The following is a 17,126-nucleotide window of genomic DNA, read 5'->3' on the forward strand; positions in this document are numbered from 1 at the left end:
AAAACTATGATAAACATGCAAGATGAGAGAGTCATTTGAATGGAAAAAAAATTAATCAGAACTGGTAGAAGCAGGAAAGATTAACAGCATATTTTAATTCAGACTTATCTACAGCAAAACTCCAAAAGCTTGTATAAGATTGTAAAACTCACACAATTCTCTTTCTAAACCTTTTCTTTATCTTTGTAATAAGGCATGGCTTCAATGCTTACATTACAAGTAGATTCTCCGTTAGTCAGAATACTAAAGGGTACAGCCAAGTTGTACAAAAACCTGAATTCACTGAAGATCTATGTTTAACTGTAGCACAGAAATGAACTCTTTTTAGTTGTGAAAATCATTTGGTTCAGTATGACTCATTCTGTTTAGTGTGTTTCCTCACATTTAGATGGACCACAATGTATCTATGACTTCTAGAAAGAAAAGTGAGAGGTAATGGCATAAAATAGGATTTGTTTCGAAAAAGAATACAAAATACTCTAAAGGTACATTCAAGATGTGCAGATCTTCTCCAGAAATTTTAATTCACTGTAAGACAATAAAATATGCTGTCTTCAGATGTTACGAGACAAAAAAAGTAAATAGGTTCTTTTTGTTGTTATCGTGTTCCCGCCCCCCGCCTTAGTGTCTAGGACAGTACAGACTTAAAAGCAAGTCTAGGAAAACTGAACTGCTGTTTGGCTCATATCTATCACTGAGGGAAAAAAAACACAAAAAGAACTGTTAAAAATCAAATCTTAAGTTACACACAGGAAGGTTAAAGACTGTATATGAAAAGGCTATGAAATACTTATAAGTTAATTCCCTGCTTCAAACTAGTTTTGCACAGATGTAGTTCCAAGACTACTAAGATTCAGACTTCTTCAGCCTGCTATTACACAAATACAAAGTGTGGTACAAACACTTGCACCACATAGTAACACCAAAAGGATTTGTGCCAATTCTTCTGGCTTTATTCATCCATCTGAGAATAAAACTATTATTTTTGTAAGAGAAAAGGCAGTATCGTAATTTAAGCTTCAGCACAAATGAAGTATAGAAACATATTTTTATATATTAAACACTTGTTGACTAATCAACAACAGTATTGTAACTCCTCTGCCTGTTCCTGGCATGGGTAATTACTGAAGTGTAAGAACCGCAGGCATGGAAAAACAAAATAGCATGTGGTCAGCTTAGACTCTTCACTCAGAACTCCTCCACTGAAACACGCATCTTCCTTAAGATATTGATAAAGAATGTCAATTTTAAACAGGTGAAAATCAGACTGTTAGTTTAAATAAGGAAAAACATGTTTCATTAACACATTTACACTTATTCCCACACTCCAGCATAACAACTTCAACAATTTTCTTCTTCTTATAAGCATTCTTATCTTGAATGTAAATTCTGTTTCACTGGACCCTCCTGCTTAGAACAAAAATTATCCCAATATGCAGAATCTTCAGATGCGACTGGAATACCAGATGCAACTAAATCTTCAAAAGTCAATAATGTAAACTGTGGTTGGTCAGACTCCATGAAAGAGACCTAGGGAATATACATACTAGTATTATTACAAATCTCAATGTTCCTCCTGCAATATTCCCTGTCCCATTTAAATTACGCATTGCTTACAAAAGAAGAACGAAAATATTCCAGTTGAGACCAATGTCACTGTCCCTAATTTAGGCTATACAGTAACGTATAGAAGCATGTAACAGGCCACACAGGAAAATCAAGTTTTTCTTTGAAACGTTCAGAAAACGGAAAGAAGGGATAGAGAATGCTGGAAATATCACAGAATGAGCATTTAAGTCCAGAAAAAAAAGGAAGAAAAAACCCACCAACAAACCCAAACAAGTTGTACTTCATTCTCCAGCAGACATGACTATTTGAGATGATAACATGACGATTTACTCCACTAGAGGTGTGCCTATTCATACTCTTTTTAATGCCAGTAAACACTGAGGTTGTGCATGCTTCTCTCAACTTCATGCTATTTAGGGACAAAAGTGGTCACAATCAACCCACAATTCCCTGTGTTAAATTCAGATTAAATGCAGAATGAGATATTAGAGACAAGAGTGTCATGGTCTGTGTTAGTTCCATCACTTCAAGAAAAATCACATTTCAAAGAAAAAAAGGTTTGGTTTTTTGATCACTTTACTGTGCAGACTGCTGTATGCTATCGGCAAGCATAATTCTTTCCAGACAGCAAGGCAAGTATTACAGCTGCATGAATCAAACTTGAATATAGCTGATCCTTCTAAATTCGGCATTTATTAAAGCAAGATATTCTCCATGATTAATAGCTGACAGAATTCAGCAGGGCTATTCTGCAGTGGGGTTATTCTGTCCATCACACAAACTGACACATTTTTGATACAGGCTAAGGTTTTGTTAACTTCTTGGGGCATGAATACTGATGTCTTGTAATCACAGAATGGCTGAGATTGGAAGGGAGCTCTGGAAGTCATCTGGTCCAACACCCCTGCTCAAGCAAAGCCACTTAAAGCCAGTTATCCAGGACCATGTCCAGATGGCTTTTGAGTATCGCCATAGATGGAGACTCCACAATCTCCCTGAGCAATCTCAGTCACCCTCACAGTGAAAAAAACCTGTTTCTCGATGTTCAGAGGTAACCTCCTGTGTGTCAGCTCATGTCCATTGCCTTTGGTCCTGCCACTGGGCACCAATGAAAAGAACCTGGCTCTGTCTAATTTACACCCTCCCTTCAGGTATTTAGATACATTACTAAGATCCCACTGAGCCTTCTCTTCTCCGGGCTGAACTATGCACTTATAGAAGCCCTTCTCATTGCCTTGGACATCCCTGGCGAGATTAAATTCCATTTGGGCTTTAGCTTTCCTAATTTGATCCCTGGATGTTCAAACAATGTTTCTATATTCCTCCCATGTTACCCATCCTTGTTTCCACTCTCTGTATGCTTCCTTTTTGTGTTTTGAGTTTGGCTAGGACCTCTTTGTTTATCCACATGGGCCTCTTGGCCTTTTTGCCTGACTTCATATGCATTGGGATGGAACTCTTTTGAGCTTGGAGGACGTGATCCTTGAATATTAAGCAGCTTGCTTGGGCCTCGCTTCCCTCCGAGGTTTTATCCCACAGGACTCTTCCAAGCAGATCTTTGAGAAGGTCAAGGTCTGCTCTGCTCAAGCCCAGGGCTGTAAGCCCTCCTCCCTGCCAGGCTCCTGAACCCACCGTCTCATGTTGACTGTTGCCAAAGCTGCCTTTGACTTTCACATCCCCAACAAGCCACTCCTTGTTGGTGAGAATGAGGTCCAGCAGAACACCTCTCCTAGTTGGCTCCTCTATCACTTGGAGGAGGAAGTTGTTGTCAACGGACTCACGGAGCCTCCTAGATTGCTTATGTCCTGGTTGTTGTCAACGGACTCCCGGAGCCTCCTAGATTGCTTATGTCCTGCTATGTCCCTCCAGCAGATAGTGGGGTGGTTGAAGTCCCCCGTGAGGACCAGGGCCTGTGAACAGGAGCCTGCTTTGATCCGTCTGTAGATGGCCTGATCCACTTGTTCCTTCTGGTCAGGTGGCATATAGCAGACACCCACTATAATGTCACCTTGACCTGTCCTCTCCTTAATCCTAACCTATAAACTCTCATCCATCCCCAGGCAAAGCTTCAAGCACTCCAGCTGCTCTCTTACACAAAGGGCACCTCCCCCCGCCTCATCACCCCTACCTGTCCTTCCTAAAGAGCCCGTACTCTTTGAACGCAACACTCCAGACATGGGAGCCATCCAACCACATTTCCATAATCCCAACAAGATCCAGCCCTGCATCTGCACACCAATCTCTAACTCATCATGTTTATTCCCCATAGTGCATGCACTAGCATACAGGTCCTTTAGGTACCCCAGCACACTGAGTTCCTGGAGAGGGTTTGGGGGAATTGTCCATAATGGTGCCTTGTATGCACTTGCTTGCTTACATGCAAGTGCTGGAGGTGACCATGTCTAAAGCCCATTTTGCTGATCTTGTTATCCCTTCCTGTCACCTCAACGAAGGTAGGTCAGTAAATAGGTAAAATAGCAAAAATACCTATTCTCTGCTTCAGTGTTTGAGCAGTAAGCTACTGCTAGGAATAAATGGAGAGATAAAAAAAAATGGTTTGTGTTTGTTGTAACAGCCCAGCAAAACTCAAAGCTGTCCAATGCAGACGGAAAGCAAAAGTTAATTGAGCTGCCTGTCACTTTCCATCCTCACACAAGTGGCATGGTGTTGAGACATTCCTGTTCATTTTGGAGATGAGGTAAAGCTGCAGGAACTGTGCCTAGAGCCATGCAAGTGACATCACAGATGCATACCAAATATGAACCAAGCCTCGGCGCTAAGTAGATTGTTAACAGATGTAGTTCAAACTTCAGCACATCCTTGTCTGAAAGCAAGTGTGTTCTGACTGAATTAATCACAAGTCCTGTGAAATTTAGCAAGTACTACATGAAAAGACATTTTATAGACCACATTGAATCAAAGAATTACAAACTCAGCCATCTTTCATTGAGACCTGCCTCAGATAGCTGTCTGGATCTAGGTAAGAGTGCAGATAAATGTTCTGTCTCTTCAAGCATACAGCAATCATTAGCAGATATTTTGTTAAGATTCTTGACACTAGAGAATTTAAAATATAGTACTTAAAAGTAACAATTGGTCTTTCCTGTGAATTGTAGGTACTTGCTGTCAGGTTGGGAAGAAAGCCCACTGAAAGTATATGTTCTGCAAACAGGACACAATGAATTACTCCTGTCATAGCAGAGACGTAACAGAGACAAGCACTGACATCTTGAAGCAATTGCATAATCTCTACACACTCAATTTTTTTAAAACTAAGATGAAGAACACCTTTTCCTTTCAGCATATCTGGCAACACATAGAATCTTTTTTACAGTCCTGTTAGAAAGAGAGAAGGCCACTTTCATTTCCTCCACATTTCTGTTAGGAGTTCTGAAAAGGCACAATGCAATAGTACAGAAATTTTCACGTCATTTCCATATTGGGGAGTCACAGAATGCTCATTTGTCCTGTCTAAAATGAACTTTTCTCAGTGAATTGAGCTAATGAAATTTAGGTCATCACAAATGTAGTCAATGGACAAGTATGCCTTTGAGGCTGCTCTTGATTCAAAGACTTTTCATCATAACTCTCCATACCATGCCTATTCTTTCTATGATAATTTTAAGGTGTGTGACAGTGATGGCAAAGGTAATACTTAAAAATCCTGGATTTTTGTAGAATACTTAGGTAATTGTCTTTAGAAATAATGGCTGCCACCTTTTTACCTCAGACTGACATTTATCAGTATTCCTGTAAGAAGGATAATATGCAGCCCCACTGGGAACTTAAATATGTCCCGTCAAACAAAAGCACATATTTTCTTAAAGAGCATTTGAGCACTGATTTACCACAGTAAATCCTCAAAGGCAGTTTACACCTCTTTTTTAAATCTAACCAATACTAGTTAAAAGGTCTGCCTCTCTGTGCTATCCATGAACACAGACTCAGACTTTATGACCATGACAGATGTGTGCACAAACACTCTCATCTTTTAGCCATTCATATACTAATTGTTGTTTTTCTAGTTCCCAGCAGAATCTTTGTATCTACATAACAACTAACCCATTTTCTTGTGAGCAACTAAAACACCACAGACAAACCTTGCAATTTGTCACACTTTCCCTTGCTGACTGTCTGCCTATTTTGGCTTCAACTTGCCAGTCTGTCTGAAATTTGACTTTTATTGCTATTTTCATGACCGAGGTCTTTGTTAAATTGCACAGAAAATCCTGAAAAGCTTTTAAACAGCTTTGTTGCTTCTCTCAATAAAGAGACCACATGGAATGAAGACTAACACTGCTGTTCTTCCCATCTGTTGGGTGTTGTTGCTTGTCTCGAGGGTTATCTTGTCATAATGGTGTTTGAGAGATGGATCTGCTCTGGGATACATGCACTGACAGTCCCCCATTAAAATCAACTTGGTGAGGTGCCGTACCAGTTTAGCAGTCCAGATTGGTTCACTGTCTCCATTTCCCTCTGTGAAAACCATCTTCCCTACATAAGTACTAGCAGGCTGTGACAAAAATCACTTAATCTCTTGAATGAATGCACTGAACACTGTAACATGTACATTCCAGATTTGACATTACTCATTGCTGTCCTCTGAAACCATTTTGCCCTTCGAGACATTTCCTGAAACAGGCACAACAGAACTAGAGGTAACAGTTCAGTAACAATGTGAATAGCATTGTGCTTAAGATAAGCTTTCTCCTTGGTCCTCCTACATCTGAGATAACACACTTTTAGCTATAGCATCAAACTAAGTTTATGTTCAAGTGATTAGTTTCCAAGACCTGAAAATGTTTCATAATTTCTTACATCAGAATGCTTCTGTCCAAATCCCTCCTGTTTCCCGAGAGCCACTGCAACATGATGGTGGTCATCTAATCGGGTTTCCTAGTAAAGATAAAAAATGGCAATGTAGATGCATTTTCTTTATTCTGTTTCCAATAAAGACTATATAATTGTTTAGAATATGGTTCCGAACAAGAGCAGACCATCATTTAAAATATTTTACAATAATGACATTCAAAAAGCAATACTCCTTTTCAGCAGTTTTGTTGGAGAGCTCAGGGATGCAGACACATTGAAAAGTTAGCAGGGCTGAACTGGTTTACTGTATGTTACCATCATCTCACCCATTTGTAGATATTTACATTCAAGTTTGAGTGTAGCATTCCTTTACCAGCCCTTCTAAGTCACAAGCCATATAACTTATCTTAACTATCTGTTTTCCAATGAGATGCACTGTGAACTTCTGGGAGGTATTCTGAAAAACAACGATGTAAATGTAAACTTAAACCAATGACTCTCTCACTCTTGGCTTCACACAGTATGTAGGATCACAACTTCAAATTTTTGACACAGCAGTCTGAGCACTCACTGCTCTGTGTAAAACCAAATTAATTTCCCTCAAAAAACATTCTTAGATATATAGCTATATATTTCGTACTTCAGTAATGATCCATTTAATAGTTGTCTTTAAAAGTTTTTTCCTCTAAAAAGGCTAAGAACTCATTCTAAACAATCAATTTCAGAAAAAAAAAAAACAGTTTTATGTACTGTTTCTGAATAATGTTTACTCTATAGTCAAGTCATAATCCTGTTGTCTTTACACACATATGTGTGTGTGTATATATAAAGGTGGTGGTGGGGAAATAATGTTTTCCCTGCTTCTTTATCCAAAAATTTTCACACAATTTCTGCACAAGCTTTCTAAAATGGAAATCAATAACAGTTGATAATGGAAATCAGTAACAGTTATTTAACCTGGAAAAATTAACAATTTAGATATCACAATTAATCTGAAAATCAGCAGTCTAGATATTCTCCTGGGAGGTATGACTAGACCTCCAATTTCCACTTCCTTGGGAAATATTCTAACTGCACTATATTATAATATAAAGAAAGCATCATGATGTCCTGTTTCCTCAGACAGACTGTTGGTTGCAGGTTTTTTTCCCTTTTAATCTAATCATAATGTCTTTTAAAACAATACCGTCAGTCTGCATTAGGCTTCTCTACATTGTATCTAGTATACAGGATTTTCAAAGATTTCAATTGCAAGGATACCATTTCTGTGATTCCCAAACAGCCCTGTATATATGGTCACATATATACAAACAGCCCAACTCAGCCAAGACAGCAGCTGCTCTGGTCATGTGTAGCAGCAATACATCTATGAGACTGGGAGACTTTAGTGGCAAAGATGTGGATGCCTTGGCAGATAGGTGCTGGTGTGGCAGTGGAACTGTGTTTTTACTTTGATCTCTTCAGCACCAAAACTGTGCTTATTTGATAGATTTAGCAGTGAACTTTGTATCCCTCACCTACTTAAAAACAAACCATCACGCTCATCTTGTTTTACCTTTCTGCAAAGCACTAGTAAGAAAATGACTATTTCAATTCTGTCTAGATTAGGGGAAATAGTGAGAAACACTACAAATTTGCAGTGTAAGCAGTATTTCACACAACTGCAAGAGCTACAGGTGTGTTCTTGAAGTATTTTACTAGGTTTTCCATTCCTTTACTAGGGTATGAGACTGAAAATGAGTCAAGCATAAAGAATGCTACCTCAAGTCTGATGAAGTCTAACCATTTGTACGCATCACACGCATTTCCATAACTTCCTCAAAAATAAAGAAGTACTACGAAATGTAGATGTTTGATCAAGTGTTGTTAAACAATTTACATAGTTCTAGGGTGGCAGTGTTTTGTGTTTGTCTAGATGGAAAAATGACTACATCCAGTTTTCATTTCATCATTTCCCCCCCTTCTTTCATTTTTTGCATGTCCACAAGGTTAAAGACTGATCAGATCAGAGGGCACAGCACAGCACATTCAGCAGCGGCCTACATCTGTAGTTAGAAGCCTGCAAACAACCGTGTTACAGCTTTAAGCTAAATGCACAGAAATTTCTTTTTGTGCCATGAACTTATGTATTACTTGTTTGTGCAACTAAAAACATATTATAAAGTCTTTTACATATTGTTAATAAACTAATTTTTTGTCAGCTCAAAGCTGCATTTAACAGGCTGCGACTCTAGAAAACAGGGATGATTCTCCTGCAGAGACCCTGCCGAATGGACAACGAATTCAGGAGGTTCCACCTCATTTACTTCACGTATCCTCTGTTGTCACAAAAGAGTTTTCAGAATCTTACAATAAAACATAACAAACGGTGTACTTTATTTTACCTTTGATGCTTCAGAGAAATGTAAATCCAAACCAAATACAGAAGGGAAGGAGATCTTTCCTGGCCCCTACTATTGGCCAGCAAAAATCTTAAGGTATGGAGTTAATGAAACATACTGAAATCATAAAAACCAGGGAATCAGTTTTCTTCCCTATTCATCTGGAGATATTGCTATACCAGTTTACCAAATAAATCCAACTTCTTAAACGGAAATACAGGATTAAACAAAAAGCGAAAGAGGACAATTGTACAGATTTCCTCTGAGGTAAAGAGTTTGTTTTGTTAAGATACCTCTCTATAAACCAGAAAACATACAATGGATCGAAATTTGTTTTTCTCTGCACAGAACCAAAGTCTTACTAGAGCCGTTCAAGCTACAGGCAGACTGAGATTTATAATGACCTCATTTCAAAGGCTCGGCAGAATGATACGTCTGGGATTCGAATCATTCTGGATTCACTCAACAACAGACAGCTTATGAGGAATCTGTACCTTCCCAGCCAGCAGAACTGATTGCTGTATGAATCCAGTCGGATTAGCTGGTCTTAGAAGTAAAAGTTTTCATTCCTATTTATTCCTGACACTACAACAGGATTAGCTTCTCTTACTGAGGGTGAAAGACTCCATTACAGTTGCATACCAACAACAATTACTAAATATGTTTCAAATCAACCCAGACAACCTCAGTTTGAAATCCATACTCTGGAAATAATGTATTTGCATATAGACAAACCAAGCAAATATTTGTTGTGAAAAAATGCAAGCAATTATTTGTGTAATAGCAGTGATGCCAGGTGATTCATAACCCCTGAGTGAGGTTTAGGATAAATTAGGTGTTCCCTTTATAAACTGGTTGTGTCCAAAATTGAGGTAGGGACCGAAACAGAAGCATCTTGTATCTCATTTAAGATTTCTTCTTTAATGTAGATACCAATAAGTGGTATCCAGCCATTCTTCCTGATTAACTGTAGAAAATTGGGACCAATAAGGAAAGACTCACGAATACACTTAAGATTTCACAAATCGGTAATTAGGATTTTTTTTTTCCACATATCAGATCTGTTACAGATATATGTATTATAAACTTATGTTTATCTCTTTAAATTATAAAACTTGTCATAATTGTTATTGATCAACTGCTTTCATTTTTATTAAAATTAACTAGTACTTCATTCTGTAAGTTTATTTTCCTCAAAGGAAGGAAATGGAGCATATTGAATTATCCATAATAATAATAATCACCATCATCAGAATAATGACTCCATCCTAAATTAACACTCTGGCACAAATACCGTATCACTCTTCACTGGGATAGCAAAGTTGTAATTATTACTAAACAAATTCACCTTTTAAAATGAGGAAAGTGTGGTCTGCCTGTGTGAATAAAGCATATTTAACACATAGCAGATGTATCTTAAATTAAAAAATTAAATTAAAATTAAATTTGTTTTTAAATGAAGTTTTACTGTATTTTTTCTCCTACTCCTTCCAAAACAGTTGGAGGGAATCTGCATAGCAATCTCTAGAATACTATATGAAAACAAGTGCCTAAAGCTAAACTAGTCCATCAAAAACCAAGACACTGTTTCTGAGCTACTGCCTTCTACCCAAGCTCAAAAATATATGAGGAGTGGAGGAGGGGAATGACACTTCGAACAAAACTAAACCCTTGGTAAAGGGACCACAGTCAACTAAACAACAAGGTAGTTCATTTGGTATTTACAATGAAATAACAGAATGTATTTTTTAATGTTCACAGAAAATTTTATCTCCAATATGAACAGGCTTTGCTCTTGTGAACACTTACGGGGTATCTGAACAGTGTCGACTTTGATTTGCTCTGATTCACTCGTACTTCTCTTGACCTTTTAGTCATGACAAGTATAAGGTGGTAGTCTTTATGCTTTTAAGTTGCTTTTTTCACATTACACGGTACTTTCAGAAGGCGATTTCAGAATATTTTGTGTAATTTAAATGGGTAAAATCCCCTTTACTTCTCTCCTTTTTTTGGTAAATTAGATTCTCTTTAAAGCTTAAAAAATATGTGATAATTGGATTTTAAACAGCCTTGGTCTCTTCAATCACCTCCTACCATAAAGATGTAGGCAGATCTGAAAAGTAAATGTGAGTTCATTCTATATTTTTATTTGATAGAAAAAGTTCACTCAAGCAAACTCAGCACAACAGGGAACACAAGGAAAATACTACCAGTAATATGCAGTCTTACAGCTGATTCTTAATAATTCTGATTCTAAATTTTGATTGATATATGTTCAGTGTGGTTATACAGAATAAAGGTGTGAAGCTGCAATTAAAAAAAAATCAGATGTGTAATGTAACCATAGGGTGTTGAGACTGTTTATCATTATTGAAAAAATGAATACGAATACTTTTTACCTCAAATGTCCACTCTTCTTCTTTATCTCCATCCAGAAGCATTTTTGTCTCCTTATACACCTTCCCTATTTCCAGTTGCAATGGGGACACATTAAATTCAATTCTTTGCAAGTTAAAGCCAATTCCAACTCCAATAGCCTTTAAGAAGCTTTCCTTTAAGGCCTAAAACACAGAGTAAATTTATTTTATTCATACTGGCTGTTTTCAAACTGTTCTATAAACATTACTTCTGAGCAGACACTGTAGACCAAATAAATTTGACTTGTACTACTGTAAATGTGAGGGTAGACCGATGCAATTAGCAAGAGAAAAAATTATCACCGCTGTTAATACTTAGCCTAACTTGCTGCATTATATAATGAACATGCAACCCTTTACTTTGTTCTGGGTATGTGTTTAAAACTAGTCATAAATCCCTCCAGAAATGTCAACCGTACTATGGTTCTCAAAGTTACTCTGTTATGAAAAAATCACTAAAATATAAAACCTATTAAAATATTATCTCCACACGAACATGTAACTATAAAAAGTATACAATTTTACCATAATGAGAATAAAATATATCAAAAGAGAACATGCAGGTTATAGCACTGCAGTCTTTAAATAGGAAAAAAAGTATTACCCAGTGCCGATAAAACATATCCAGCTGCATCCATTCATTACTCATAGAGCTGATTACACTCCACTCTGTTGCAGTAAACTGTCGCTTCATGATGCGAAAAAAATTTGGAATTGAGCTACTACCTATAAATTAGAAAGATATATTTACAGACATTTTAATAGAGTAGTAATAATAAGCAAATTAATTACCTCATGTTATTGCTCTAGAAAAAAACTCGTAAGAAAAAAATTATGAACCAACTCTGCTCTACAATCTGAATTTATATAGCCTTGAAGCAGTGCTGCTGCTGATTGTTCAGGACACAGTATAAGAAAAACCCATTCCTATAGCAGAATTACTGTATTAAAACTGTGAAATCAAAGTCAAACGTATTATGTATTTTCTGCATTCTCTAAAAAAGGAAAGCATTTAACCAGTACTGATTTTATATTAAAAAATATATATATATTCAGCTACAAAAGTAGCATGTACAGTCTTTGACATCTGACAGCTTGATCTAGTAACATTTGATAAAACAGCACGCTGTTTGTCAGAATTCATCAAGCTATTCTGCCTCCTGCCCTTGGATGCTGGGATACAAAAGAAACACTTTTTAAAGCTCATGTAGAAATACAATCTCCCAAATTTATCACATGCATATTAAGTCTTTTGGATTTATTCTGTAAGAAAAATGAGGGTAGGGTGATGATCATAATTACAGTAAGAAAAATATCATAAAAAACCAAAACCACCAAATCTTCAAATCCTTAGATTAAACTTAAGCCTCCTCTAAAAACAAGCACAGCGGTGTAGCACTGCAGCAGCTCTTCAAGGGCTACACCACTTTACCCCACTAGTCTAAATTTACTTTGCAGAAGTCACTACAGACTGTGTGGTTATATTGATCAATGGCATTTCTATAATACATTGGAAGCTATGGACCTCATTACACGCTTGGCTAATCACCCATGGCCTATATCATTAATCAGCATACCATGCAATCTGTCCAATAGGGTTACAGCTCGCTAAACAGACAATGGCAGAAAGCAATCTATTTTCTTTAGTATGGATAATAAAAATCTGGACAGACACAATTCCACATATTGAGACAAAATTTTTCATAGGTTATGCAATGTTCTTATTAAAAAGAAGATATTAGTTGTATGTCATCCAAAACATAGTCTCCTCTCCCAATACCACACCATTTTCAAAAACCCATCAATAAATTGCTTAACAAAGATGCAGGTTCTAACCCAAGCTCTGCCGCTGATTCTGTGAGTGGCTATGGGCACGAAACTTTCCTTCTCTACACTCATGTTCCCCATCTTAAACAGAGATAAGGGTATCAACCCTTCTCTATGAAGTTGTCTTCTACAGATATCTAAGCGCTATATAAAACCAGGTATTGGCAGCAGTAATAATTGATCTGAATAAACTAATGTCACACTAAAGCACACATTCAGGTTTTCTGACAATTTCCAGATTGTATTTCAAAGTGTAATCTGACATACACATCACACAAGACATGCCAGTGACATTTCAGAGATGGCCTCAATTTCATTTGTAGGCTAAAGTGAAGAAAAACCTCAAGACAGAAATTTTGTTGACAGTTGCAGTAGTCAGCTAATGGAATGATCCAGATTTATTTAAGGACAGAATTAATATTTCTCTCTGGAGAAAATGACAATACTGAAAAAGAAAAGCAACCACAATGTCAAGTGTTTTTTGATGGATTACCAAGGCAAATGAAATATCCGTCTAATTAGACAATCCAACTTGCCTAAACCAATGAAAAATAACAATACAATTTGTTCAACTTGGAGAAAAGTTATTGTCTTTCAACTCTCTGAGTTTATATGGCCCATTTTATGATCAAATAACTGTGTTAAGACCTGCTCCAAACAATCCACTTTTTTTTTTTTTTTTTTTTCTCTTCTTCTCTCAAATATTTAAGACAACAGTGGTGAGACACCAGCCTCTTCAGGTGATTCAATCTACAAAACATTCAAGAATGTCCTGGTGTACCCTTCCTCCTCCATTACTTTCAGAGAATTCTCTTGCTTTCAGTAACCCAGGGCTATTCACCCTACCACAGAAGCCCATCCAAAACTATCCACACTACACTACCTTCAGCACCTAGAGGCATGTAATGCCTCCTGCACTGTCAGTCCTTCCGCCATCCAAACCTTATCGCTCATGGTGAATACACTCAAACACTTGGTATACTAAACAGTTTGTCAAACCCATATGCTACTGCCTTTTCACTCCTTACTTACCCCTTTTTTGTCCTAGGTTTCTTCAACTGTTCAACTACGCTTCTCGATGTTTACATTCAAATCCACACAGTACTTTGCCATCCAATCCAGCCGTCCATCATGTCCTTCCTCTGAAAAGCTCAGGCACCACTTTCTCCTGAACTGCCCTCCCCTCCCCTTTCCTTCTTAATACAGTACAGTTGCTTTGCTCTGAGGAATGGATCAGATTAGACGTGCCAGGACTACTATTCTCCACAAATTACTAGCAATACCACAGCCTGCCTAGTCCATTTCCCTGTATTTGCTTCAATATCAGAGAAAAGATAGATTCACAGAGTCATGGGAAAAATTAGGTTGGAAAGGACCTCTGGAGGACCCCTGGTCCAACCTTCTGTTGAAAACAGAGCCTTACATGTTAGGTTACCTAGAGCTCTGTCAAGCAGAGTCTGTCACTCCTTCTCTGGGCAACTTATTCCAGTGTTTTACTGTTCTCATGGTGATGAATTGCTCTATCAAGCCAGAATTCCCCCCGAAGCAACCTGAGCCTGTTGCCTTTTACCCTGCTTCTGAGCACCTTCAAGATGACAGCTACCTACATCTTCTGTACAGTCACCTTTCAGGTAGACTGTGATTAGATAACCCTTCTCAGAACTTTCACCTCTTCAGGTTCAACAGACCCAGCTCCATCTTCTGCACAGGTCAAGCTTTCCAACCCTCTAATTACCTTGGTGGCCCTCCCTAAACCCTCTGCAATGTTTCCACGTCTCTCATGACCTGGGGGATGAGAAGGGAACAAAACCAGAAGCAGCAGGAAGTTTTCTTTTAGATGATAACCTTTTTTGCTTTCATTTTGAGGAAAAAAAAAAAAAAAAAGCGCCTCCAACGTACTTGCCACAATTTACAAAAACTTCCTTTGAAAGAATGGGAACAAGTCCCATATAGAAATTATTCAGCTGGGTTTAAATTTGCATTTCTAAATTACCTCCCATTTGACAACTTTTTTCAGAAATAAACTCACCTATCAATAATTATATAAACGCTTGGACTTATTTCTGTGACCATTTCATTTCATTAATAATCCAAGTTTTAGTTTACAAAATAATTACATTTCATTAAAAATACATCAAATTATTCCATTATGCATACTCTAGAGCTAACAGCTATTTTGGATACAATTTTGGATTACACATGGTATAATCTACTAATGATCATCTGCGGCACAGGGCAGGACAAGCTACCAGGTTCCCCCACTGAAAAAGTGAGCTTCCTATTCCAATGATAACTTCCTAGGACCTTCTTAAGTATTTTTCCTCCTGTGTTTATTGCCTATATTTTTCTTTCAGAGAGGTCTGGGAAAAGTGCAAAACACTTTTGGTAATCTCAAAACTTATTCTGTAAAATTTAAGCAAAGAAAGAAAAAATGTGCCTCAATATTTTAACGATCTTCGTGAGGTCACAATATTTTCTACAAGGAAAATACAAAGATCACGAAACAGAATACAAAAGAAACTGAAATGCAAGTTGGAACTCTGACAGGAAATCAAGGCAAGACAGAGACGTATTTATAAGGGTTATCAACCAGACATATTAAATTATTCTTAGAAGCTTCAGTGGATCTCTCCCAAGAGTTGCAAAGGATTCCCCACAAAAAAATGACATAACATGATAAATATTCTCATAAACACAGTCAGGTTTTGGCTTTACCTTCAGACTTTTGAAAATTAACTAAAAATGTGAACTTAATATCTGCACTTCACTGTACAGTGCTTTCTTCTTCTTTACAAGATGATACCAATTTTCTAAACGAAATTTGGGTATACATGTATGTATGCAGGTGGAATTCTGGTACATAAATACTTTAAGATCCTTAATGCATACAAGCTTTAGTATTTTTCTAAGAGCAAATTCTAAGAAAATTCTCCAAAAAAGATCTATGAACCAGAAAAGCATGATAAAAATGAATTGATAGTAAAAACCTGAAAAACAGATTCTCTGAAGAAACAAATGCTTTTATTGTAATGCACACATATAATACAAATAAAGACAAAAAGTATTTCTGTCTTTATGTTTTTAATGATCAACAATAAGGCCAGACACTCATTGAAACTTACGTAATCATACTCCTGTTTCTTATTTAACTCGCAGCAGTAAAGAAAAAGGATTCCTTTGCGATAAGCCTATGCAGGCTGTAGAAAACTGCACATCTGATCTGTCTGTGCTTCTAAACACCCATAGGCTAAGAAGCTTCAGAGCAGACGCCACCCAGCTGGGTTCACATAGTACTAAGCCCTTGCTCATACAATCCAGCGCTCCTTTCCCAGTGTTCAGGGTTATTCAAAAAACCACTTAAATGTTGAGCCAAAAAAATTAGCTGGGCATACAACTATGTGGGAAAGTTTAATTGAAACGCTCAAAACTGCATTCCAAATACTCTTTCCTGTAAGTCATACTTACAGCTTCTGAAGAACTGGAATTTAGATTCTGATTCCAATAAATCCAATATACTTAAAGTAATCTTGCTGATCTCAGTGGCAAAGTGAGATTCCCATAACATACAATCTGTGCCCTTCAGAAAAAAACTTCATGTAAATTACTTATTTAAATTGATGAGCATCAGGAAATTGCAGAATATTTATCAGATTGGTCAAGCATCTGACTAGGTGGGGATTCATCACTGAAATGGAATAAATTCAATTTTGTGATTTTAGGAATACGTAAGAGATATAAGACATGTCTTCATATGAGATTCCAAATTTAAGTGGAGTTGGAAGCAGAGAAAAACAGAAACCTTGTTCCACAGATTGCTTATGATTAATGGGAAAAGATACCTATCCCTATCAACTATTAAAACTCTTTGAAAGAACAGTCACTCACCTTACGCTGGTTTTCTTTAAGAGAAGAAAAGTTGTGATAGGAGCGGATCTATGAAAATACTGGATAAAAGGTTTCAAAAAAAAAAAAGAAATAAGAAAAATGCTGATTTAGATTCTATAGGGAATTGAAAGAGTGCATTTCAGCAGACAGAAACACAGAGCCAACGGCACAAAAGTTATTAAAATGACAAGGGGGTGGGAGGGTAGGGATGAGATTTTTGAATTAAACATGAAAC

At 37.2% G+C, this 17,126-nt stretch overlaps 1 protein-coding gene across 1 annotated transcript in view; it reads right to left on the reverse strand.

The window, feature by feature from the left end:
* Positions 1 to 1,371: 1,371 nt before the first annotated feature.
* The window catches only part of AASDHPPT (aminoadipate-semialdehyde dehydrogenase-phosphopantetheinyl transferase), a 34,684-nt gene continuing 18,929 nt past the window's right edge, over positions 1,372 to 17,126 (reverse strand). Inside the window, exons 3-6 of the mRNA XM_009890929.1 lie at positions 11,784 to 11,905; positions 11,162 to 11,323; positions 6,388 to 6,465; positions 1,372 to 1,530 (exon numbers count right to left, since the gene is read on the reverse strand). Of these exons, the coding sequence (XP_009889231.1) occupies positions 1,372 to 1,530; positions 6,388 to 6,465; positions 11,162 to 11,323; positions 11,784 to 11,905 (521 nt within the window). The remainder of the gene's footprint in view (positions 1,531 to 6,387; positions 6,466 to 11,161; positions 11,324 to 11,783; positions 11,906 to 17,126) is intronic.

The sequence above is a fragment of the Charadrius vociferus genome, unplaced genomic scaffold (genome assembly GCF_000708025.1).
Source record: "Charadrius vociferus isolate BGI_N301 unplaced genomic scaffold, ASM70802v2 scaffold118, whole genome shotgun sequence".
NCBI classification, from domain to species: Eukaryota; Metazoa; Chordata; class Aves; order Charadriiformes; family Charadriidae; genus Charadrius; species Charadrius vociferus.